We start from the raw sequence: 24,993 nt of genomic DNA on the forward strand, positions 1-24,993 counted from the left end.
ATGTGGGCCCAAAGAGCATTTTGCCTGCAGAAAGAAAGAAAGAAAAGGCCAAGAGAAACGTGGAGAGAGGAAAGAGGCTGACATATTAGGCTGCACTGTTCTAAACAATGATTTTCAAGCTTTCTAGAGCAATTCAGCACCTCTTTCTAAAGGACGCAGCTGTGATGCAGGCCAAGTGCACTGGGTAGCCGAGGTACATTATGGAAGAGGCAGTTGTCCCCTTCTTGCTGTTAAAGCTTGCTATAAGTCACAGAGGAGGAGCTGTCAATCTATGGCAAAGGCAATGGCTGGGGAGAAAGTTTTTAACAAAAGCTTTTCAAGCTGCTCCATGTCTCACAATATCTTCTTAAAGACAACAGGTTGGCGGGATTGGATTTTGCTGATGGCTTAGTAAGTTTGACCTGTATATTGATACCCTCTAGGTTGGATGGTGCTAAAAGGCAGTTAAAGTATTTGAAAAAGAAGGGAGCGCTCTGATGCCATTTGCTGACGTGGGGGTGGGTGAGATGGAGAAGACATGCTCGCTCAAGGCAGAGAAGGAGTGTTGCCCGCCTTGCTTTAGCTTCTCGCTATAGGAGTCATTCAAGGATTCAAACAACTGAGAACACTTTCCTCTAACCAATGCAAATGGGAAGGTGTGTCTTAATTTTCAGTTGCCACATTTCCTTTATTAGGCATAGTCTGTTCACATATTGCTGGCACTGGACATCATCAGCTGATCGCTTTCTTGCACTTTCTGACTCCCTCTGTGACTTGAGGCTGCCCCAGCTTTTTTCCCAAGAGATGCTTGCAGAAATGGTCTTTGATGTGTAGGGTGATGAACACATTTGTACAACTTTTTATTTAAATGTAAGTTTTAGCGCATTGGGATTTAGGAGCAAATGCTCATCCGCATAAGTGGTCATTATATTCACAGGCAGGGGTGCGGCAGACAAATTTGTGTTTAAGTCCCTCTATTCTGGCAAATGAAGGAGCTAATCCTGAAATAGGAATACTCACGTGAGTCAGAGCTGCAAAATAGGGCTCAGGATTTCTTATTCTTTCAATTTTTCGTACTTTCAAATGAGAGACAAGAAAACAAAGTCAACAGCTCCTTGACTTGTGAGAAATGTGTAGTCAGCAATTTTCCCCCATTGTGAGTAATTTCACTGAAGGCATTAGCTTACAGCAGTGTTTCTCAGTGACCGCTTCATGGCTCAGTGCTGGTCCCTGACACAGTTTAGGAAGGCAGCACTCTGATCCCTGGTACAGAAAAGGCCGAGAAACATTGGCTTATAGGATCAGGTCTCTTGCGAACAAACCAATAGTAGTCCAGTTGTGCAATCTACGCACCCTTTCTTGCCTCCTAACCTCTCACGCACATGGGGAGATTGTCTGTCCCACAAAGTTACTAGTAACATGGTTAGTTACACTTAGCACCTGAGGAGGCTCAACAGAACAAAATATCCTCTGTGTGTCTGCGTTCATTGTTAATATAGACATGAAACTGTATTAGATAGATCATTTGTCATGGATCAGAGCTTTACTAAATGTGCATCTGGAAGTCATGCAGGCTCAGCTTCTCAACGGTATTGGGAAACCAATGGGCGTTACGTACATAAATAACCTCAGTTCTATCTCACCCATTCATTCAACATTCCTCCCTTTGTCTAGTCCTGTCCCATACAGACCAAAATGGAATAAAAATGTATAGGTGCATAGCTTTCAGCAAAGTGTATCTGATGTGGTTTTCTGCTCTCAGACCTCAGGGAAAACAACATTGGGATGAGTGTGAATTACATAATAGTTTGCAAGGGGCAGTGGTGCAAAATGAACAGCAGGATTAGCCTTTAATGGCACATTGTTGCTGATATGAGGTCTCTTAGGATTATACAAAGCTTGTGGTAGACTTCTGTCTTTGTGACTCTAAGTTAATTAGGACAGAACAAGTATAATGGTGAATGTGTCAACAGTAGTTTGAGCATTAGCAAATCAAAGGTGGACTATGTTACAACTGTACTGGTATCAGAAATATTCCAGTAAAATATGCCTATCAGATTAGCTCAGATCCACCTTTTCCCCCCTTCTATTTCTGTCTTCTCAGGTTAGGCAAATGCCCTGAATGGCACAAGTAATTTGTTCAGATATTCATCAGCAGAGTTGCAACCATTTCCAGGGAAGTCCTAAAGCCTTCTGCCCTTGCTAAAGAAATATTCATCCTCCAAAAGCAAAGCTGAAATTTGTCAGTCAGCCTCAAAGGCACAGTTTGTTGCTCCCAGGTATTCTGATTTCTTCCTGTGCTTCATCCACATTTTCCTTAGGATGCCTGGTGTTCCGCACAAGTGGCTGCCAGTCAAAGGTAAAGAGGCATCTGCTTCTGAGGCAAAGGATAAGTCACACGCCTTGTTCTTCCTTGAGTGCCTTCTATAGCTAGAGAACAAAGCAGGACACATAAATGTTTCTTTCTGGTGGCCCTTTGCCAGGTTCATTCGCATTTTCAATGGTTAACTAAACAAGTGGGAATACCCTTGGTTTAAGAAAGAGAGTTGCTTAAACTGGGGTGTAATTGGATTTGTGTAAAGCTTCCCTTTTTCTCAAGTCTCTTTCCAATGCTGACCACCCCCCATGCCAACTGAGCAAAATACTGATTAAATGTAAATACCATTAAAATAATGAAACTAACACTGCAAAACTGAGTGGCAGCAGAGAGGTATTTTGTGCAAATCTAAGATTTTCCTTTGGTTCCTCTTTGACCTCATTATTGTCACATCTAAAGGTTTGGTTCCACAAAACTCTCAGCTCATGACAGCCATCCTAGTGGGCTGCTAGACTGAGCCTTAAGACTCAGTCCCACCAGAGGGCCAGCATGTGACTGGTCTGCCCCAAAATTCCCTCTGCTCCTTTCTTGCTTCATAAGTGACTTCAGTGCTGCACAAGATGCAGAGTAGTTCTCCTTTATGCCAGGTCTTCTGTTCAAAACAGCAAAAAGAGAGCCTCCTCCCATTCCCAGCTCCTCTCTGCCCTCTTCTCACTCATTACTTTGCAAGATGGGAGTATCCAGAGAGTATTATTTCTTAGGCTGAATATTCATTCGAGAACTTGGAATTGCAGGATCACATCCTACCTTAGACCTTAATCCTGAATACAGTGACACAGATACAGCGTTTGCTACTGTCTTCTACAGCCAGTGGGGCTATGGGTATGACTACACTGGAGCTGGAGGTATAATTTCCTGCTTGAACAGACATGCTCATGCTAGCGCTGATCAAGCTAACATGCTAAAATTAAAAGTAGTCATAACAGTGTGAGTAGTGCAAGGGGCTAACCATCCTGACTAAGATGCTGTTCAAGGCCATATGTATGCGCAAAGGACAGCTAGCTCGTCCCGCAGGTTGTGCCACTGTGGCTTCATTGCTATTTTTAGCACACTAGCCTGGCAAGAGCTAGCACAGGTATGTCTAGTTGAGCTTGAATGCACACCTCCGGCTTCAGTGTAGGCAGCCCCTACGTCTGGTGGTAAGCACTAGGACTAGTAGTTGTAATTGTAAAATCTCTGCCACAGCAGGGACTGTAGGGGTTGATCCTTTGCTGATGTAAATTGGTGTAGCTCCATCTATTTCAGTGGAGCTACTCCAGAGAAGTGGGTCGTAGGTTTTTAATATGAGTATAAAGTGAAATGCGCACCTATGACATGTGTAAGTAATGGTAATAATATATATGGGGTAGTTGTACTGTCACCAGATAGCAATGCACTTGTCCTTCTTCATCTCTGGTGTAACTCAGTTGACAGATTAATTTACATGAGGTCCAGTGGGCTCATAGGAGTCATTTTCAATATAATTATCTGTTTAGAAAATACAGCACAAGTAAACTGAACCTGATAGGGCCTCAGTTCTTTGGGCTACATTCTGCAGATGACTTCAGTGGGATCTGAAGGATGTAATAAGAGCAGAATTTTGCACAGTGTCTCTACAGAAGAACCATGGCTACTTCTTTTCTTGTCTCATGGAGATGTTGGCTTGCCTAAATTTCACTCAGTGTGACACACAAGTTAGATGTTTATGTTTATAAACTAATTACTCAGACATTAACTTATTTCTGGTTAAGGAAAAGAAATTAAATTGACATATGTCCATCATTTTCTATAGCCTGAAGATCTAAAATGCCTACGTTAACAGTGCATAATCAAGCACATAACATTCCAGACCAGTGTTTTGGAAATTAATTACTCATTTTCTATAGATCATTGAGGGGTATTACTCTAACCAGGAGTCATTTACTATTGACGTTTTGTATGTGTGTGTGAAGAGATGACTTATAGTCTGGGCCACCTGCTACTTTTCCTTTCTGCCAGAGCCTTGAGGTAGGGGTGGAGAGATGTATGGGAAGGAACTTACTCTTCTGCAAAAGCACTGTCCACTGTAGCTGGCTCTGTGGCTGCAGCCTGTTTCACTCTGACATATGTGACTGGGGATGCCGAAACTTTCTGGGAAAGAAAAAAGGTCAGTAAGAAACTTCTATACGTGAATGGGGACTGCGGGTTACTGGGGACATAAGGTGAGAGAGGATTTAAAAAATACCATAAATTGCGGAAAGGGAGAGCAAATTAAGGGTTTGATCACTGAATCCTTAACCACAAAATAATCCTTTCTGGTGTGAATAGTCAGTTCCAGGGAGGTGCTTTTGTGAACGAGGATTACTCATATGAACAAGGGTGCAAGGCTTCGGAGACTGATGCCTAAAAACCTGGAAGGTTTCATTGCTTTTTGGTAAGTTATTTCTTTGGTACTGAGGGGCAACTACTCACCTGCTGTTAGTGGGTACAACTCCATATTTGGCCCTGACTGTGTCTGTAAAGTGGGGATAATGATCCTGACCTCCTTTGGGAAGCACTTGGAGACCTACTGATGAAAAGCGCTAGATAAGAGCGAGATGTTTTTACTACTGCTATGTTAGGCTACAGCTAGAAAATCTGGCTTTTCTGGGGGTGTTGGACTTTGTTCACTGTTGTCTCTGTTAGTTAGTGACTTCACTTTTCTTGAACCAATTTACACGTGTCACACAGGATTAAACAGAGAAGACCCTCCTTGTGTTGACAAGGGCTGTTCCAAGAAGCAATCATTAAAAAGCTCAGAAATGGCTTTTACAAATCTAGTCCCATTTGACCTGTTTAAATGAGGTAAGTGAAGTGATTTTTGTACTGGGTGAAGACACAAATAACACTTCTCTGTTCACTTTTCCCACACAATTTGTAATTTTATAGACCTCCATATCTCTCTTTAGTCATCTCTTTTCTAAGCTGAACAATGCTAATCTTTTTTAGCCTCTCCTCATATGGAAGCTGTTCCATACTCTGGATCCTCTTTGCTTCCCTCACTAAGCTAAGGAGAGAGGTAGATACATTGGAGGGTAGAGATAGGATCCAGAGTGACCTGGCTAAATTGGAGGATTGGGCTAAAAGAAATCTGATGAAGTTCAACAAGGAGAAGTGTAGAGTTCTGCACTTGGGACGGAAGAATCCTAAGCATTGATATAGGCCGCGGACCAACTGGCTAAGTAGAAGTACAGCGGAAAGGGACCTAGGGGTTATGGTGTATGAAAGGCTGCATATGAGTAAACAGTGTGCCCTTGTAGCCAAGAAGGCTAACGGCACATTAGGGTGCATTAGGAGGAGCATTGTGAGGAGATCTAGAGAAGTGGTTGTTCCCCTCTGTTTGGCACTGGTGAGCCCACATCTAGAATATTGTGTCCAGTTTTGGGCCCCTCAGTGTGAAAAGGATGTGGTTGTGCTGGAGCAGGTTTAGTGGAGGGCAACAAAAATGATTAAGGGGCTGGAGCACGTGACCTATGAGGAGAGGCTGAGGGATTTGGGCTTACTAAATTTACAGAAGAGAAGACTGAGGGGTGATTTAATAGAAGCCTTCAGCTTCCTGAAGGGGAGCTCTAAAGAGGATGGAGAGAAATTTTTCTGAGTGGTGACAGATGGCAAAACAAGGAGCAATGGTCTGAAGTTACAGCAGGAGAGGTGTAGGTTGGATATTAGGGAAAACAACGTCAACAGGAGGGTGGTGAGGCACTGCAATGTGTTGCCTAGAGATGTGGTGGATTCTTCATCCTTAGAGGTTTTTAAGTCCCAGCTTGACAAGGTCCTGGCTGGGATGAGTTAATTGGGTTTGATCCTGCTTGAAGCAGGGGGCTGAACTAGATGACGTCCTGAGGTCCCTTCCAGCCCTATGATTCTATGAATCTTCTCCAGTTCCATGATATCCTGTTTTGAGATAGTGACCAGAACAGGACACAGTATGAATCTATGCTGTGCCCACACTTGGAGAAATGATCATATTTTCTGTCTTATTTTTTATCCCTTTCCCAACAGTTCCTAACATACTCTTAGCCTCTTTGACTGCTGCTTTGCTTTGGGCAGAAGTTTTTCAGGGAGCTATACCCAGTGATGCCAAGATTTTTTTCTCTGGTTGTAACAGGCATTTGGAAACTCATAGTATATTTAAATGGGATTGGTTTGGTGTTTTTTCCCTGAATGGGCATTAGTGTGCACGTATCAACACTGAATTCCACATGCTAGTTGAAAGCACATCACATACAAGCAGCTGGTCTCATTGAATTTTACTTACAGACGATTTTCCATCCAACTGGTTATCACTGGATTTTGATGACACTTGTTTAGAAGTTTCCACTGCAATGCATAATTAAGATGAAATTAAAGAGGCACTAATTAAACCTATAGTCCTATCAGATTTGACTATGTCCATCTGCAATGATATATGTCAGTGTTTCTCAACATATTTTTTATTAAGTATTCCTTTTAAAAATTATAAGTACCCCAGACTTCTCTCACGTACTTCTAAGGTACATGGACCAGCAGTTGAAAAACATGGTTTTAGGGTAATCTGAGGTCTTGAAAAAAGTGCCATTCAACCTTTCCAGATTACTGTGCCCTTTATAGGAGTCAGATTTGTTTTGCACACCTAGTTACACCTCACTTAAAAACTACTTACTTACAAAAAGATGCAAAAATATCACAGAAGACTGCTACTGAAAATTCTCTGACTTTCTATCATCTTATTATCAATACATGAATTGGAATAGAAATATTGTACTTACATTTCAGCATAAGGTATAGGAAGCGGTAGTAACAAGTCAGTGTCTGAATGAACTTTTAGCTTGTACTGACTTTACTAGTGCTTTTTACATAGCCTGTTGTAAAACTGGGCAAATATCCAGTTGAGTTGATGTACCCCCTGGAAAACCTCCGTGTTCCCCCAAGGATATATGTACCCCTGGTTGAGAAATACTGAGCTATATCACAAAAAAACCTGACCACTTTTTGTTACAAAGGAATGAGAGAGCTTGCAGTTGCTATGTAGACTTGTAAGGCAGTAGGGCAAAATCACACAACCACTTAATGTCAGCCATCAGTAATGGATGGTGCCTTCATGCCCTTATTACAAGCTTCCTCGTGCATGGCCTTGTGTGGGGGCAAAAAAGAAAGCTGCAAAGAGCATCTCCCCTACTTCCCTTAATTCAGGCATTTCCATACTTTTGAGAGCTTCACTTTGCTACCTCAATAATGTTCTTGTAACATAGTTTGTGCGAATTTTGCTAATTTTAAAAACACAAATAGAAACAGTGAGATTCCACCATATGGCATCACATTGATATCCACATGGTCACCGGATCTCCTCCATTTGCGCTATGAAGTCACTGATTAGAAGCAGATTGTCATCCTCCGTTTGGTCCAGGTCGGGAGAGGTGTGAGACACTTCACTTGAGTGCAGATATTTGTTGACTGCAGAGGAATGGTGAGGCTCAGGAATTCTAGTTCCATCCCAGTGTCTGGAGAGGAGTGCGCTCTGCTGGGCACGGACACCTCTGCCCATTTCCCACGAGCTTGTCCTGGTCTGTGCCATATCCTCCACCCTGTCCCTCCCTGAGTTCTGGCTTATTTACACGCCCGACTCCTTGTACTACCCTACCCCGTCCCAGCTTTTATTCCTCAGGCTTCTTCTTTCAGTCCCACTTTTCCAGCTGGGCAGTCCCAGTACCTGTCTCCTTATTTGATTTCTTCCTCTCCTTTCCACTGTTTCTCAGTCCTCATCTGACTCCCCAGGTTCCTTTTCCATTCAGTGTCTTTGCCCAGTCTCCCACCTCGCCTTGGCGCCTAGTCATAGTCTCTTTGTCCAGGCACCCTCCGTTCTTTCTCCACACTCCAGTTCTTTGTCATATTTGTCTCATGCTTCCCATCTGCACTACCTTGGTTCCTAGCTCCATGCTCCTTGTCCAGACAGTCTCTACCAATCTCTTCTCCAGATACTCATCCAGTCTGTGTTTCCCAACTCCCAGCCAAACAGTTTTCAGTCCTCCATTGTTTTCCTCTGTGACTCCCAGCCCCAGTGTCTTTTCCAGCCAGTCCCGGTTCCCCTTTCCCCATAGTTTGCTCCTAGATCTTGCTTCCCCTCCCCATTCCCTTGCCAGCTCCTAGACACAATACCAGTCACGGTATCTCCCCAGTGCTAGTCTAAGTCTCCCCAGACTAATTGACCTAAATCCAGGGAGGGATAGGTCTGTGGTTTGAGCATTAGCCTACTAAACCCACAGCTATGAGCTCAATCCTTGGTGGGGCCATTTGGGGGATCTGGGGCAAGTAAATCTGTCAGGAAGAGTACAGGGGACTGGAGTCTATGGTCTCTGAAGGTCCCTTCCAGCTCTATGAGATGGGAAAACCTCTGTGTGTTCTTACTCCTTTCCTTCCTTGCTGGCCCAGCTTTTGTTTCTTCATTCAGAGCAGATGCCTTCTCCTTCAAGCTGCCTGGCTGTAGAGGGCTCACTGACAGCACAGGACAAAAAGACCCCCATGCTCTCAGTTCCCATATCTGGCCCCATGTAGGCTGGAGCACCCATTACAGGAAAGTTCTTCTGAGCCCCAGTTGCTCTAGCATGCTCATTCACTGCGGGTTTGATGACAGTGCATGGAAGCTCCTGTCAGGCTTGAGAAGGCACAGTGCAAATTAGTAGGTCTCTATTGATCTGCTGTGAACTGTGTTTTTTCAAAGGATTACAACTTGGCCAAATGTGGGTGGATTGTCACGAGCAGCTAAAGGCACATTCATGACATAAAGACACCTCCCTGCCAAGTTTCATGCCTCTGCTCCAACGCATAAGAGCACTTAAAACTGTCAAAAAAAAGTTGCAAGAATTTTTTTAATATTGGTAAAACAATATGTTTCCCTCTTGCTGGTTCTAAACAACAGCGGGGGGGCATTGTACTCCTGGGGGAACTGGGCATGACTGCACATGCGTAGCATGTGTAGGCTGCATGGAATGGTTTTTCTGAAGAGAATGCACCCTGCAAGAAAGGTATTATGATTACACCTTTCTCTCATGAGAGGTCACTGTGGCACTTGATCAGAGAGCACCTCCTCCTAGGCTAGCTCTAGCTGCAGATAGGGAAGTGAAGAGGTTACCTTCCTCACGGTGCCCAGGCCATGAGGCCAGAGCAGAATGCACAGGACACGTGGGGGTGGGGCACGTAGACAGCATGGAGCACGTGAGGCTGCTGGGGGAGGTTACAGGTTGGGGTGACAGAGTGGGGTAGAGGCAGAATGGGAGTGGGATTGCAGGGCCATATGGGAACTGGGGGCTGCGTAGGGGTGGAGGGAGACATGGGGATGGGGGAAGGAGGTACAGGGACATCTGAGGCTGGGTGGAGGAGAAGAAGGTAAGTGGGAGTGCAAGGATACATATAACATGGTGATGGAGGGTTGAAGGGACACATGGGGACAGAGGCAGATGTGCCTGACTGAATGAGAGAGGCTAGGAGATCAGCCAGGGCCTACATGGTGGAGGCTCCCTACAAATCCCTCCTTGCCCCCCAGAAACTTTGTTTCATACTTCTCCCAGCAACAGCCATCCAAGTTCACACCCACGCTTCTTCTCAACAATTACCTCCCCCTCCCTTAGCTCCTCCACTATCCCAACTTGTCTTTGTACTGTTCTTGAGTTCTGTGGGAAATAATTTCAGTTTAAATACAGAAATATAATTATTATTCATTGTTCTCTATTAATATGCCTAGTAAAGGACCTATGTTGAAAACATCGATTTTTTTATTGTCTGTTTTGTTACAGACATAGCTGTTAATGTGTGTTTTGAAATAACTCACCAAAATAGCACAAACTGGCATGTTTACATTGTGTTATTTTGACAAATAAAAGATGCAGAATTTTGCAGAATTTTTAATTTTTTGGTGCAGAATTCCTGCAGGAGTAGTTTTCGCAGCAACATTCCAAAGCAATTTGGCCTGAGGAAGACATACATCATGTAAGATTTCAGACTAAATAGTCTGGCTAACTTTATAAGCAATGGACAACAGGACAACAAAAATGATTAAGGGTCTGGAGCACAAGACCTATGAGGATAGGCTGAGGGATTTGGGCTTGTTTAGTTTACGGAAGAGAAGACTTAGGGGTGATTTAATAGCAGCCTTCAACTTCCTGAAGGGGAGCTCTAAAAGGGAGGGTGAGAAACTGTTCTCAGTGGTGTCAGATGGCAGAACAAGGCGTAATGGTCAGAAGTTGAAGAGGGAAAGGTGTAGGTTAGATATTAGGAAAAACGACTTCACCAGGCGGCTGGTGAAGCACTGGAATGCATTGCCTAGAGAGGTGGTAGATTCTCCATCCCTCGAGGTTTTTAAGTCCCGGCTGGACAAGGTCCTGGCTGGGATGACTTAGCTGGGGTTGATCCTGCTTGAAGCAGGGGGCTGGACTAGATGACGTCCTGAGGTCCCTTCCAGCCCTGTGATTCTGTCATTCTGTATTATAGGAGACAGTGTGAGACAACCCCATGACAACAGACATCATCACCAGTACTGCCTAGAAGGCATCCTTTGGGAATAGAAGACTGTATGATTTTTGGGAAAAAACTGTGTTCTGTTGTATTAGCTCAAGCTCTTGGAGGACCAGTGCTTTGCAATCTTGTGATCATCATCTTACTGCATGGCATTTTTATGAGGAAAATTTTTGAGATAAATACCAAAATGCCCATTTTAATGAACACATCATGCAACTAGAAGGCTGTAGCACCAAACGCTATTCTCAGCACTCAGCACACAAACAACAGAATGAAGTCACAACTGAGAACTTACAGTGCTTGGCAGGACAGACACCTTCCTGTTCATTCCGCAAGTGGCCAAAGTTCCCCACCGCATCTTTGTGTGGGACTTGGGTTGAAAGCAAGTCCTCTGTCCTGTGGGGCCAATAGTCAGACACTGCTACCACCTACAGGAAAGAGACAAAACTGTCCAATTGCACGTGCCCTTCATTGGTGCCATGTATGAACATAAAGAGCATTCAAGTTGTTACATTGTTCTCTCTATTATTGGCTCAGTTGTATTTAGTCCTCCAACCTCTTTGCCTGTAAATGAAAGGGGAATATTTTGATTTAGAGGTGTGAGCTTGAGGATTGATAAACATGGTGGAAAATGACCTGAATTCACTTTGCGGGTGTCATATACCTGTGCCGTCTTTCCATATTTATCTCAAGGGCTAAAGCGAATGGGGTGACAGACTTTGAAGATACTTGGTTTTAGATGCCCAACTGGAAACATTGTGATTTACCTCTCCACAGCCTTGTTCCTTGGGCAGTTTCCTCCACGTGTGTCTCGTTTGTAGGAAACTCCCCTCAAAGACCTGCATTGGGCATAAGTGGCTGCTTGCTTTAGTGGCCCCCACATGGGCAGAGAGTAGCATAGGCAGGTGACAGCTAAGTGTCCCCATACAGCCTGGCATGGCCCTGCCCACAGTCCACTGCCAGGCTCCCTCTTACCTGCTGTTCCCTTCCCACCCTTCTGCAGCTGAGAGGCTGGGGCAGGCTGGACTCAGAGCACACAAGATCCTGGGGTTGAGGCCGTGCCACGCTGCCTGTTTGCCTGTCTGCTGCTATGGGCATGTGTCCTGCTCAGTACTCCAGAGCAGGGGTTTTACTGGCAGTGCTGCCCACCTGCCTAATGCTGGTCCTGCAGGCTCTCTGGCTGCACTGCCTGCTGGGCATGCTGGGACTGTGGGTGCTCCAGCCATGTTGCCCACCCAGCCAGCACTGGGGCTGGGAGTGTTCTGGCTGCGCTGCCTGCATGGTGCTCCAGGACTGGGGATGTTTGGGAGGACGGGCAGTGGCTGTGGGATTGCATGTGGGCTCCCGTATCTGGTGTGGAAGCGGGGAGGGAAAGGAAGGGAAGGGACATAATGTTGGACAGAGGTAGAAGGGCCAGGGATGAGCCTCCCCCAAGGAAACATTCACCCACCGTCCATGTGGGCTCTTGAAGAGCTCCATGAATTAGCTTTTGCTTCAGAGAGGTCAAAGGGGATCTCAAAGCTGGGCTGCCACAAGAGATGTGAAGGCACATGCCATAAACCAGGCAGGAGTCAACCCTGCACTCTCCTGGGCCACAGTCCAACATGTTTCCATTGAGCATTGGCCTGGACTTGAGCTTTTCTGTGGGCCGGCCATGCTGCCTACGTGAGGCAGAACAGTAGCACGAGGAGAGGCCGTCTTTCTCTTAGCCCTGCTTTCTTCTCTCAGAAGGCCAGGAGGGAATCCAAGGAGAAAGGCAATAGGGAGCAAACACGAGGAAGCGGGAGGGTTTAAATTCTCATAGATTATTTCTGGATGTTCCCTCCCCCTCATTCAGGGCTTTATGCTTCAGTAGTGCTGCTGGTGGTCAGGGCTTTGATCCTGTGGGGCACTCCTGTGTTCAGGGCTTCATTCCTATGAGGGGTGTGTGTGTGTGTGTATGTGTGTGTGTGTGTGTGTGTGTGTGTGTGTGTGTGTGTATTCAGGACTTCAGAGCCACAGGTCATGCTGGAGGTTGGGGTTCCAGGGTTCCTTCCTGGAACCCCACAGACCCCTGAAACTGGTCCTTTGGCTCAGCATCCCCCAGGCATTTGAAACTGTTTACCAGCACTCTTCCAGACAGCTCCAGATGTATCTAAGGTGCTTCCAAGGTTGTGGGTAGCAGTTAGGTTCCTGCTGCTGCTCAAGCAGTCTCTGCTGGCTGTCCTCTAGCTGAGGCTGGACTCATTTCAGATCTCCCAGTCCCTCTGCAGCAGCTGCTCACACTCTGCAAACTCCCAAATGCGATGCCCACATGTTAAGTGGGCGTCGATGATAGGAGCTCATTATCCGAGCTCTCACAGATCTGCACCAGCAGTGGCTAAATGCAGGTGCAATCCAAGTGGTTCCAAAACCCTGGATGGGTTGGAACCTAGCTATCGGAGGGCCTGCCAAACACTGATGTAGTTTGGCCAGCAGGCACACTCAGACCCAACCATTGTCGAATGGATAATGCTGCTGGCATGGCCTTCTCCATTTTGACCTTACGCAATGGTTTTGGTGTGACTCCTTGCTCTGCCAGAGGCCAGATGTTAATTTTCAAGGCACGCTTCAAACCCCACCTTTTTTCCCTAGCAGTGGGGATGGGATAGCCAGCGGATTGCTCTCCCCCTAGAGGTCTGACAGATTGTGTGCCACAGCCCTCTGGTTAGACTGGAGGTTTTCAGTTCCTTTGCCTTGTGGGGGTGGGGGTGGGTAACCCTAATTATGATGCTGGCTAGGAGGGGCAAGAAAGAACATGTGATAGGTTCTGATTAGTGCAATTTATGACATGCAAGCAGGCAGCTGCCTTTGCAGAGAACCTCACTGATTTCAGGAGAGCTCTGGGTGGACCTAGTAGTCCACTTGTGCCTTGCAAACGTGAAGTATCAGTGTGTGCATGAGTGGGCGGTTTGGTTTCAACTCCGGGCTCAACGCAGGGTTTATTTATTGAGCCATGTTACCTATGCTTTTAAAGACTTCTAGTTGCTTATATTATGTGCAAAGGCCTTCAAGCATGAGGAACCATCACCATAAATTACAATGACATTTCTGTCATGATGCTCACTCGACTGTCACAGCACAACCTCTCCTGAACATCCCCACAAACATGTACCTTTGTTGACTACACCTCACTAACAGCAGTACACTTCCAGCGTTCCTTATCTTGTTCTCAGATTGTGAGGCAGGACCCCAAAGTAGGTCATGACCCTATTGAATGGGGTTGCCAGGGCTGCTGTTAGATTTGCTGGGGTCCGAGACTGGAGCCCCATCTCTTGAGGTTGCAGCCTGAGCCCCACCACCTGGGGCTAAAGCCCAAGCCCAAGGGCTTCAGCCATGAATGGGGGACTCAGGTTACAGGCCCCCAGTCCAAGGCTGAAGGCCTTTGGCTTTGTCCTCCCCCTGCTTATAACACCCTTCACCCCCACCCTACTGCACACAGTGGTGCCAGGGCTTGGGCAGGCTTCTGTCTGAAGCTCCTGGGGTTCTGTAGTAATTTTTGTTGTCAGCATGTTACTATAATAGGTCAAGACATATGTAGGTCAGGAAACCCAACCTGCTGCTGCCCAGTATAGCTCTAAACATGATTGGGCACTTCTTCAGGTCATCAGAAACATGTAGGGTAAATCACATGGATTACCTTGACATCACTTTTCTTTTCTAAATGTAACATTAAATCTAAATCCATGGGAGTTTTGCAGTTATTCAGGTGAACTGCCAAATAGTAGCAGAGTCATCCACCCTGAGCAGCATTACTAGGTTGTGCTCTTAAAATACCTGATTACTTCTTTTACTGTGCCTTACGGGGTTATCCTGTTTCCATGCTGCTGAATCCTAAATTCAGAGGCCAGTTTCTACTAACATTTGTTCCTGAGTTCAACTGCTGAGAGCTGTGTTTTAAAAGCAGTGAGGCAGTACGTAGAGGTAAATGAGATGATTTGTATAATTATAGATTGATTGGTCTGACATGAATCCCAGGCAAGATAATGGAGCAGCTAATATGGGACTTGATTAATAAGGACTTAAAAGAGCATAGTGTAATTAATGCCATTCAACATGATACTATCAAACTAACTTGCTTGGTTCTGCTGTGTTAGGGGGCTGGACTCGATGACCTCTCGAGGAACCTTCCAATTCTAGTATTCTAAGATTCTATGAGAATGGTCCTGTCTCGTAGCCCGAGAGTTAAAATTAGCTTGAAACCAGGATGAAAAAGGGGTCAAGGGAGGATTCAGTAGAGTTGCACGTTGATGTGTGGGCTATAGCAACAAAACACTCCTGGAATTAACAAACAGGATTCCCATTCCAAAGATCCAAGCAATCCAACAAAAATGGAGCAATTATGCACATGACTTTGATTGCAGTTTTGTGGCTTAGCCTCTAAAGGATCACACAGTTAATGAAAAAATGCCATATTTTATAAGCTATATTATCATCATTGGCCTGGTGGATCTAATTTTAGCAATAGAAGTGCTAGATGGTATGGCAATATTTGCCCCTTTTCTGCTGTGTAATCAAATGTCAGTTTCAATCAAGACTCTTTTTAAATCATTCCAGTCATCTATTTGGGGCATGAGAAGGGAGAGTGGGAGAAAGAGTTGAGGGGTAGAACTATCGTGAAAAATGAAGGAAAAAAATGTGCGTACTGAGGGACCATTTGAATGTTTTAACCATGCACCTTTTAAAAATTTTCTTTGATTGTCTCCTTGGAAATGGAAAGCATTAATTTAAAAATGATTGAGGTTACCTCACAAGGTCAGCCACTTGGATATATAAATCACTTAATACTGCACTGGCATGCTCAAGTGCTGCTGCTATGAAGAAACCTGGCAGGTTTCCAGATTGTTTGCTATTTTTGCTCTTGTCTGGGATTAAATTTGTACATCCACAGTGATCACTAGGGCAGAAGGCCTCATGCCATCCCAGGCAAAGCTACAATGCTAACTGTAAGCAGGAAAAATATAACTACTTCTTTTCTTTGTATGGAAATAAAAGTTGATGGTCACAATATCTTCAAAGGCTTGTAATTTCCAGCATGTGCAATGCTACTGGATAATTACACTTTTAGCTGAAATCAGATGCACTAAACTGAAACATGGAAATCAACAACTATAAGGTTGGTATGGTTATTTATTTTTGAAAGTCTAGTGTATTCCCTTATTTGCAGTGCACAATGTGATGCTCTGTTTGTAAGCATAGGACCATCAGCCTGACAAAAGAGGATTATTAATGGAGGAATGGAGGGGGAAGCCCCAAAGGAGAAGAAAACTATGAATATGCACAATTTTTTTGTTTTAATTTTTTTAAGTGAAAAGACAGGCAAACACAGCTCAGATTAAATGTTGCAGAAGCCACTGCCAAATAATAATAAATGTATATTGAGATTGTAATGCTTGCACGAAAGGATAAAAATGGCAGAACATGAAGAATTTACGGGCTAATTAAGGGAAAGCTGCAACAAATGATAATAAACAGTAGAAGGGATTGGGGAAAAGAGGATGAGTCATGACTGCAAGCTGCACACACTGCTAAGGGCTTTTCACAATCACTGTTCAAGCTGTTGAAAAGTTTAATAATGAACCTCTCGGACACCTTTGGATTCACTTATTTGCTCTCTTTCACCTCCACAAGGGAGTCAAAAGGCATTGGGTGATGCATGTCACTGGAGTGTGTGTGTATGAGTGTTTGGTGGGGGGGAGGGTGCGCCAGCTGCTCTCCAGAGGTGGCTCACTTTTGCAGGTGGGTGTGGAGCAGGTAGTCAGGACTGGGAGAGTGGTTGCAGCTTTGGCTCCACCACCCAATGCACAAGCCAGTGCGCTCACTACACCAGCTAATGGTCCAGACCTGGCACAGAGAGGACAGCAAGCTGCACTAGCACAAACAGCTGGCGCAGACTGCCTCTCCCTGGAGCCAGCAGTACCAGATTGTGACTTTCAGAGCCTCACGCTGGTTCCTGAGGTGAACTACCCCCTGAGCTCCTTCAGACATTCTTTCTCTGACAAGCTGCCCTCACATGTTTTGTTATAGTGTTTTAAACTAATTTTGAATAATTTTGCTTGAAAAAAAAATCTTCTTGGAGGGTTCCAAAATCCTTTTCCAAATACCTGCAATTTTTCAGGAACTTCCTAAAAGATTTTTCCCAGTTCCAGACACTGTTTCAGTTCTGTGCTCCCTGGGCCCCAGACCACAATGGTTGGCTTTCTCAGCTATGAGATTTTCAAGGGTAAGTTAAGCTGACTTGTGAACAAAAGACGGGTATTTTTCTTACTCTCTTTGTTAGGAGGTGTTGCGTGCTTTTGGCCTTTCTTCTGGCTGGGCTACATGCTGCAAAAAGAATGAAAGAAACACAATCAGAGTGCAGGAGTGGCACACACCGGAGGCAACAGGATGTATATTATAAAGTGTTTACGATTTTGTTAATTAGCAATAGAAACTGGCAAATCTCCAGTGGCTGCAATTTGTTATAAAATAATCAAAAATGCAAGCACAAGTTATTTGAAAAGGGATAACAGGTTGCATCTTTAAAACACAGGATTCTCTGGGCCAGCAACATCCGTGGTCCGACAGAGCCACGAATATTGCTGGGCCAGAGTTCCTCAGGCTGGAGATGCTGGTAGTGGGACGGCATCAGGCAGCCGAACCAGGGTCAGTATCCAGCTGTGTGGCCAGAGCTGTGGCCAGGGCCGGAGCCCACAACAGCTGGGCCAAGCGCTGGAGCCCATGGCAAGGGGTGGGGCAGGGGGTCTGCACCTGGAGCCCATGGCAGCAGGGCCAGAGTCTGCAGCAGGGGTGGCTGGTGCCAAAGCCCGCAGCAGCAAGTCTGGGGCTGGAAATGTGGCTGCTGGTGATAGGGCTGCCTCCAGGTCTCATGACTGTGGGGCTGGGGTCAGCAGCAGGAGGCTGCAGCCTGCAGCAGTCAGACTGGGGCTGGTGGTGGGGGTGGGCAGGTAGCTGAGTCTGGAATCGAGGCAGTGGCAGGCATGGGGGCTGGTAGCATGGGCCCTCCCCTCATCTGGCAAGTCCCCGAGTTCAGACCCAGTCAAGTCCCAAAGGTGCTGGTCTGGGGAGGTCCAACCTGTACCAGCTCTTCACTCTGCCTACAAGAGTGAGCAGCGCTGGGACACAGTTGTGTGGTCAGATGAGGGCCTGAAACATAAGCCCATATGTCACGGGCCTGGTGTGAGGCCTGGGGTGCAGGCAATAATGGTCAAGACTTTTCTAATATAAAGCATAGTTAAGCTGCGAGGCAGAGGCAGGCCCTGCTCACAGAACATGGCACAAACAGAGCTGACAGTACAAAAGCACTAACTGGTATGAGGAACAGGTTATACACACGTTCCAGAGGGATGGTAACAACACCTTGTTGAGCAACATCTTGGTACCAATGCACTCCCCACAGATAACAGAAACACACTGAGCCAGGCTCAGGAGAGGGTCTAAAATAGCAGCATGATGGATAGAGATGTTTAGACTGAACCACTGGGTGCCCAGCAATGGATGATAGTGAGGTAACAGAGGGTGAAGCATCAGGAATGATGCAAAGCTGGTTTGTTCCTGTGTACAGAGAAGTTTTGGAGGGCGGTGTCTTTGTCCAACCAGGGGGCACAAGAGAATCCAGCCATTGACTGAACTGACTCCATTTTCAGGGGACATGTATATATGAGGAGCCAGGGAGCTAGAAACCGTTTCATTGGACAACAAAACTGGCCTGGTGCTTCGATCTTTATCTGATTTTGTTGTTTTCAGGGCTCTCTCAGAGTCAGCTGTACTGGCTACCTACACAGAACCAGCGTAATATACAGAAGGAGCACACACAGGCAGGTGAATGGTGACCATCATTGAAAAGCAGGCCCATATTTTCTTATGCTGAATACGGGACACCTGGTGCAATTATTTGTCGTCAAGAAAGCTCAACAGTACTCGTAAGTATGAAATACAAACGTTCAAATTAACATCAGGTTGACTGAGCACCTCTTAAAAAGAAATACAGTGTAGCTGGAGTCTTTTTTTACCTTCTTAAGGCTAATATACTGCATGTGTCAAGCAGGGGGATCAAAGTCATCATCCTCCAATAGGCCACCTGATAGGTGATGTGTGGATGAGGGTTGCACTGAGCGGAGAGTGCGTGGTGGAGTGGGTGGGGCACCCCCTCTTATAGAGTGGGGGATTAGCTCAAGTGGTAGAGCGCTCGCTTTGCATGTGAGAAGTAGCGGGATTGATGCCTGTATCCTCCAAGCACTTCCTCCTCCACATTTTCTCCAACCCAGATCCACCATGCACTTTTGTCTGCACAGAAAGGGGCGCTACCCACAGCTCTTGGCTTTGCAGCAAGCCTTGTGCCCTGAGGCAGCAAAAGGGGCAGCTTCTCCTCCATCGCAGCCAGACTCTGAGTTCTTATCGTTTGCGAGGCTCTTGGGGTGTGGTTTACCTGAGGCAGACGTGGGAAGACGAGTCGGGTGTCAAAGAGCACGAGGGGAATGTGTCGGTGATAGAGGAAAGGGACGGGAAATGGACTGAGAGACCGTCGTCATTTCAAAGGCCCCTTTCCAGACAGGCGGGAGGCTCTGGCGTCAGACCCATTTTCTGGGGCGCTTTCCCCCCTCCTCTGGGTTGCAATCAGGGCTGGGGTGCCAGCGGTGTCCTGCGTGTGCTAGAGATAATCCCGGCTCTTTTGCGGCTCTGGGGGAGGATGCGGCCTCCCGGCCAACAGGCAGGGCCGGACGGCGTAGTACACCTGGCCTTTCGTACTTCCCTTGCAGCGTATGTCTGCGTGACGCAGTTCTTCGGCGGCCTTTGAGCCGCATGCTTCTGCGGGCTTCCCGGTGGGTGAACTGAGGGTAGGCGAGGCGAACGCCCAGCTCCCAGGGCAGCCGTCAGGAGGAGGAGAGGGCTAGGCGTGTGTGGCTCGTTCCTTTCACGGGCCGGGCCACAGGCAAGCCGATAACTACCAGTCGGTGCCAGCGGCAACTTCTGCCTCCCTCACCACTTGAGTCAGTCGGGGCAGCCCCTTGCTCCCTTCCTTTGGTAGCTCAGCTGGTAGAGCGGAAGACTGTAGGCTTCTTTTCCTGGCTATCCTTAGGTCGCCGGTTCAACTCCGGCTCGAAGGAGCAGGCTTTTCTTTGCTTCCTGACATGCTCTTCTTTAAGCCTCCTCTTCACTACGCGCTGCATCCACCCTGCAGACATCCCTCCACCGGCGAGTGGCTCCTCACCTCTGCTGAGATGTGGACGAGCGCTCGCCCGTTGCTTCCCGCTCTCCGCCAGGACCCGCCGCACTTACCCATAGTACGTCCAGGTCAGCTACGCCATTGGCCCAGCTGACCTTGCTTCCTTCTGATCGAAGGGGGACAGCTTTAGTCTAGGCAAGGCCTTAGATCTCCCACTCTGGTCTCTGACCTGCTTTACTCCACTGGCACGAGGTCGGCTGCTGGAAATCTGCTGCATTTCAAGCCCCACTTATCCCGACTTTCGTATATCACACCGCTTCCAAGTACCTCGGCTGCACTTTACCCCTGTTTTGGCAGAGTTCCCTTTTCTTCACCATCCCGCACTCTCCACGTAGACAACTAGCTATCGAGCTCGGCCTTCACAAGTACTGCTTAGCACCATTCCAGGCGAGGCGCCTTCCTCACAAAACCCGCGGTAGCTACGGCCACAAGCTCCCTTCAGAGGCTGGCGCGTGGGGCACGTGCACCGGGGAGGACTTGCTTTCTGCTTCGAAGGAGGAGGGGAACCTCGAGGGGAGAAGAAAAGGCCTTTCAGGTGCCCAGACTTCCTTGTCCTCCCGGCTCATACGAGCGCGCGCCTACGCTGCTGATGGGCGGGCTCTTACGTTCAACGTGCAGCAGCGCGTGCGATTCCTTCCTTTGCTCTCTTTTCTTCGGTCCTATCTCAGCCGTCCAGAGCTCCCTTTCGGGAGTAGCGCCGGGAAGCAGGTCCACTTCTTTCCATTTCGGGCTTTTTGTCATCACAGGCGGAGAGCTGGGAGTTCTTTAGGCAACCGTGATTGCACACAGCCTGGAAAAGGCTTCCGCAGGGGAACTGCTTCCAGAACCCGCTGGCCACATTGCTCAGAAGGCGCGGAGGGCCAATCGGGAGACAGCAGGAAGCTTTGCTCTCCTTGGCCCTTGCGTCAAAGCGCCGGCCAGGGAGGCGACTCCTCCCCTTTACTTGGCTGTTGCTGCTCTTCTTGCGGTCATGAAGCGAGCCCTTAGGTACGTCTGGGGGTGCGAGGCAGGGGCGTGGGTGAGTTTCTCTGACGGTCTGTGCAAAGGGGTATTTGGTCCAAGGGCAAGACAGGGGAGCAGGGTAGTCTGCTGTGTCGCGTCTCCTTGTCGAGTGGAGGTCATTTCCGAGGTGCTGTTCAAGCCTAAAGGTAACTTCTTTTGCCGTGCGATGTGTGGCTGAGGGCTGCACTGAGCAGAGAGTGTGTGGTGGAGGGGGTGGGGCGCCCTCCTTCCTAGCATGGGGGATTAGCTCAAGTGGTAGAGCGCTCACTTTGCATGCAATAGTTAGTGGGATTGATACCTGCATCTTCCAAGCACCCACACTTTCTCCAGCCCGGATCTGCCATGCACTTCTGTCTGCACAGAAAGGGGTACTACCCACAGCTCTTGGCTTTGCAGCAAGCCTTGTGCCCTGAGGCAGCAAAAGGGGCAGCTTCTCCTCCATCACAGCCAGACTCTGAGTTCTTATCATTTGTGAGGCTCCTGGGGTGCGGTTGACCTGAGGTGGGTGTCAAAGAGCATGAGGGGGAATGTGTTGGTGATAGAGGACAGGGACAGGAAATGGACTGAGACCATTGTCATTTCAAAGGCCCCTTTCCAGACAGGTGGGAGGGTCTGGCGTCAGACACATTTTTTGTGGTACTTTCCCCCTCTTCTGGGCAGGAACCAGGGCTGGGGTGCCAGTCGTGTGCGATTAATGGGTGAGGCAATCCTGGGTCCCCACAGGTGGTTTTTGGCTAGAAGCTAGAGCGGTGTCACACCCATTGTTATTCTGTGTTTCTTTGGGGGGCATTGTGTGCCACGGCTCTTAGGGAACATTTGAGCAGCATACATGTGCAGGCTTTTCCTTGCATGAATTCATGGTAAACTAAGTAGCTGGGCCAGCGGCCATGGGGATGAAATGACTAGGCCTGTGTGGCTCTTTCTTTCAGAGGGTGGGGCACAGGCTAGCCTATAATTAGCAGTTAGCGCGAAGAAGACATCTGCCTCCCTGATACCTTGAGTCACTCAGGGCCATTGCAAGCCGTGGTCCTTTAATAGTTTAGCTGGTAGAGTGGCAGGCTGTAGGCTTCTTTTCCTAGCTAGCTGTCAGTTGCTGGTTCAACTGCAGCTTAAAGGAGTAGGGGGGTTTGTTTGCTTGTTCAGGCCTTGTTTTCACTGTGTGGTGGACCGATACGGCAGCTATTGATCCTCTGGCGATCAATTTAGCCCGTCAGCTTACATGCCATAAATTACTCTCCTGCAGCTTCTGATAATTCACCAGGATGAGAAAAGTAGCCGGAGCTGGCAGGAGAGCAGTCCCTGCCGACACTGTTGCACAGAAGACCCTGCTGAGTAAGCTGACTTCTGCTGCGCTTTTTTTCCTTTACGTCCCACGCTCACTGCGTAGACATCCAGTTATTGCTATGAGGCCTCACAAGTACCATTCAGCACCTTTGTGATGGGGCCCCTGGGCCAAAAAAAACCTAGCTTGACCATATTTCTTTGTGCTGAATATGGGACACCTGGTCCAATTACTTGTAATCAAGCCAGGTCAACAGCACTCAGGGCTATGGCGTACAACCATTCAAGTTACTGTCAAGTTGATGAGCCCTCTCGTAAAATGGAATTCCGTGTCACTGGAGTTGCTGTCTTTGCCTCCTTATCTCTAAGGGTGTCACGGGAACACACACCCCTCTCTCACATGAAGGTGTGGGTGGCTGATCAACTGAGCCAAGATCCTCTGCCCAGTGCTCTCTAACCTCCATATCTGGCTGGGCCCCTGGAACAGCCCTGCCTCTCTGGTACTTGGAACACGGTACTGCTCAAAGCAAAAGGCTGGGGCCATGCAGGGTCGCAGGCTCACCCTCTCCAGACTTCTGTGAGGAGTCACACCAGAACATGGCCAGCAGCAGCCTTTTGGCATGGCCGGGGAGGGTGAGCAGCAGGGAAATGCTTCCAGGCACAGGCTTGTGTGTGTGTGTAGGTGGGGGATGGGGGCAGTGTGGAGGTCGGGGGGGGTAGGGATGACATGTAACATGTCTTTGAGGAGGTCATTGCTTCCCCCCCGCCTCCCCCTCCTCTCACTCCCCTGTTTCTCCCTTCCTGCCTGTAAAAAAGGCAGCTAACATTGCCAAGCTGCTGCTGGCCACCAACTTACCCCACCGGCTCTTGTCTCCTGCCTACAGTGTGGGCAGGCGGGGGTTGAGCCCTAAGGGTACACTGTGCGTCAGGACGCAGGAGACCCAACTACAGAGTCTCCAGTGACCCTAGCTAGAGAGGAGGTTCAACAGGGGAGGGTGCCCAGGGAACATGAAGCCCCAAACTTCCTGGAGGAAGGACCTAGGGAGGTCAAGGCCTGTGAAAAGGGGGTGCTACGCCCCTGCCCAAGGGGCTGCTGCAAAACCTGCAGGGACAGGGCATGAACAGGCTGGAATGTGCTCCCGCCCCATCACGCCAGAGATCAGCTGAGGAGCAAAGACACATCCCTGTGCCAACTCTGTGCAGGGCTTTGGCACATGTGGGGCTTGCCTCCTCCTGGCCAGCATCCTAGGCCAGAGGTCCTTGAGCTTTTCATGGCTGCCAGCCCAGCCAGAGGCAGTGGGGGAAGGAAGGAGCCTGCCTGCCAGAGTATTGGCTAGCCGAATGGTTTGACATGGGGCAGGATCTCTGCACAGTGCTGGCAGCAGGATGCACCCTGCGGAGGGTGAGATGGAGAAGCAGCGGGAGAGGGAAAGCATGTAAGGGGCTAATGGGTGGGCAGCCGAGGTGACACATCCTCCTATTCACACTCACCAGCAACCAGCCACAGCTGGCTGGAAATGAGGAAGGAATGAGGCCCCAACCCCACCCCGTCCTTCCCCCGCCCCAGCTAAGAGCTGGCACACAGCAGGGACTGCACTGAGAAACCAGCCGGGAGAACCGCTGGCCCTCCATGCTGCAGCTTTGCCCACCCATCCGCCCTACACACTCACCCCCATCGTCAGCCACTGGACCCTAGTGGATGGGCAGCTGGCAAGCGAAGTAGCAGCCAGCAGTAGGATCCACTTGTAAGGGTGGGAGGGGAGAGACAGAAACTACGCAGCAATTTGTTCATTTTAAATAAAAAGCCCATATTTAAGTAAATGCGGACACACCTTCGGGGACTGTCTCTTTGAAAAGAGGGATTATCTGGTCGGCCTGTCATTGAATGGAGTAGCATATCTGTCATGACTCCTCACCCTTGACTTCTAATCACAGTTTATTGTTTCATTCAAAGAACTTGGAATAGCCGGCAACACTGGCATTGTATTGTGAGGGTTATAGCTGGCAGCACCACTCTCACAGTTTCATCATGACCCTCATGACATTTGGTGGCTGTCTTGGAGCTCCCTGTTTTACAGGTGAATACCAGTTTCATTTAATAAAAATTAAATTTCTACCTCTTTTAATTCAAGGGAGAGGCTGGGGAAAAATGTGAGCACAATGCCTCTTAAAGATTGAAAAAGCAGAAGGTAAGTAGAGAACCCAGCAGGTGGCATTAGTCATGTCTTACATGACTATTTTTAAGCCAATGTCATGATTTTGAAATTGCAGTTGGCAAGGCTGTAGGAACGTTGTTAGGTGGACTATGCACTTGCAAACGGTTTGTGCACGTTCCTTTTACCACGGAATTCAGGATATAGGTGCAAAGTCTAGATAGTAGTAAATGGAGGTTTTCCAAATCAAGCTGATTAACCTAAAGGAGAAAATAGGAGCTCTTGTGGCTCTCAAAACCTACAAATGCCATCCAGAGGGCCTTCAATTCAAGTGGCTGTTGCACAGAAGGGCTGTGTCTACACTGGCCCCTGCCTTTCAAAAGAGGCATGTTAATGAGGGAGTTTGGAAGATTCTAATGAAGCCCTGACATGAATATGCAGCGCCTCATTAGCATAATGACAGCCTCATG

General features: G+C 47.8%; 1 protein-coding gene and 1 non-coding gene across 2 annotated transcripts in view; one reads left to right on the top strand and one right to left on the bottom strand.

The window, feature by feature from the left end:
* Positions 1-2,222: 2,222 nt before the first annotated feature.
* VXN (vexin) overlaps positions 2,223-24,993 on the bottom strand; it is a 28,603-nt gene continuing 5,832 nt past the window's right edge. Inside the window, exons 2-6 of the mRNA XM_074985751.1 lie at positions 17,130-17,185; positions 11,139-11,271; positions 6,612-6,673; positions 4,377-4,465; positions 2,223-2,409 (exon numbers count right to left, since the gene is read on the bottom strand). Of these exons, the coding sequence (XP_074841852.1) occupies positions 2,223-2,409; positions 4,377-4,465; positions 6,612-6,673; positions 11,139-11,271; positions 17,130-17,185 (527 nt within the window). The remainder of the gene's footprint in view (positions 2,410-4,376; positions 4,466-6,611; positions 6,674-11,138; positions 11,272-17,129; positions 17,186-24,993) is intronic.
* Positions 19,880-19,968, top strand: TRNAY-GUA (transfer RNA tyrosine (anticodon GUA)). The gene is given in 2 exon segments: positions 19,880-19,916; positions 19,933-19,968. It is a non-coding gene; the product is annotated as a tRNA-Tyr (tRNA).

Source organism: Carettochelys insculpta, chromosome 2 (genome assembly GCF_033958435.1).
Source record: "Carettochelys insculpta isolate YL-2023 chromosome 2, ASM3395843v1, whole genome shotgun sequence".
Taxonomy (NCBI): Eukaryota; Metazoa; Chordata; order Testudines; family Carettochelyidae; genus Carettochelys; species Carettochelys insculpta.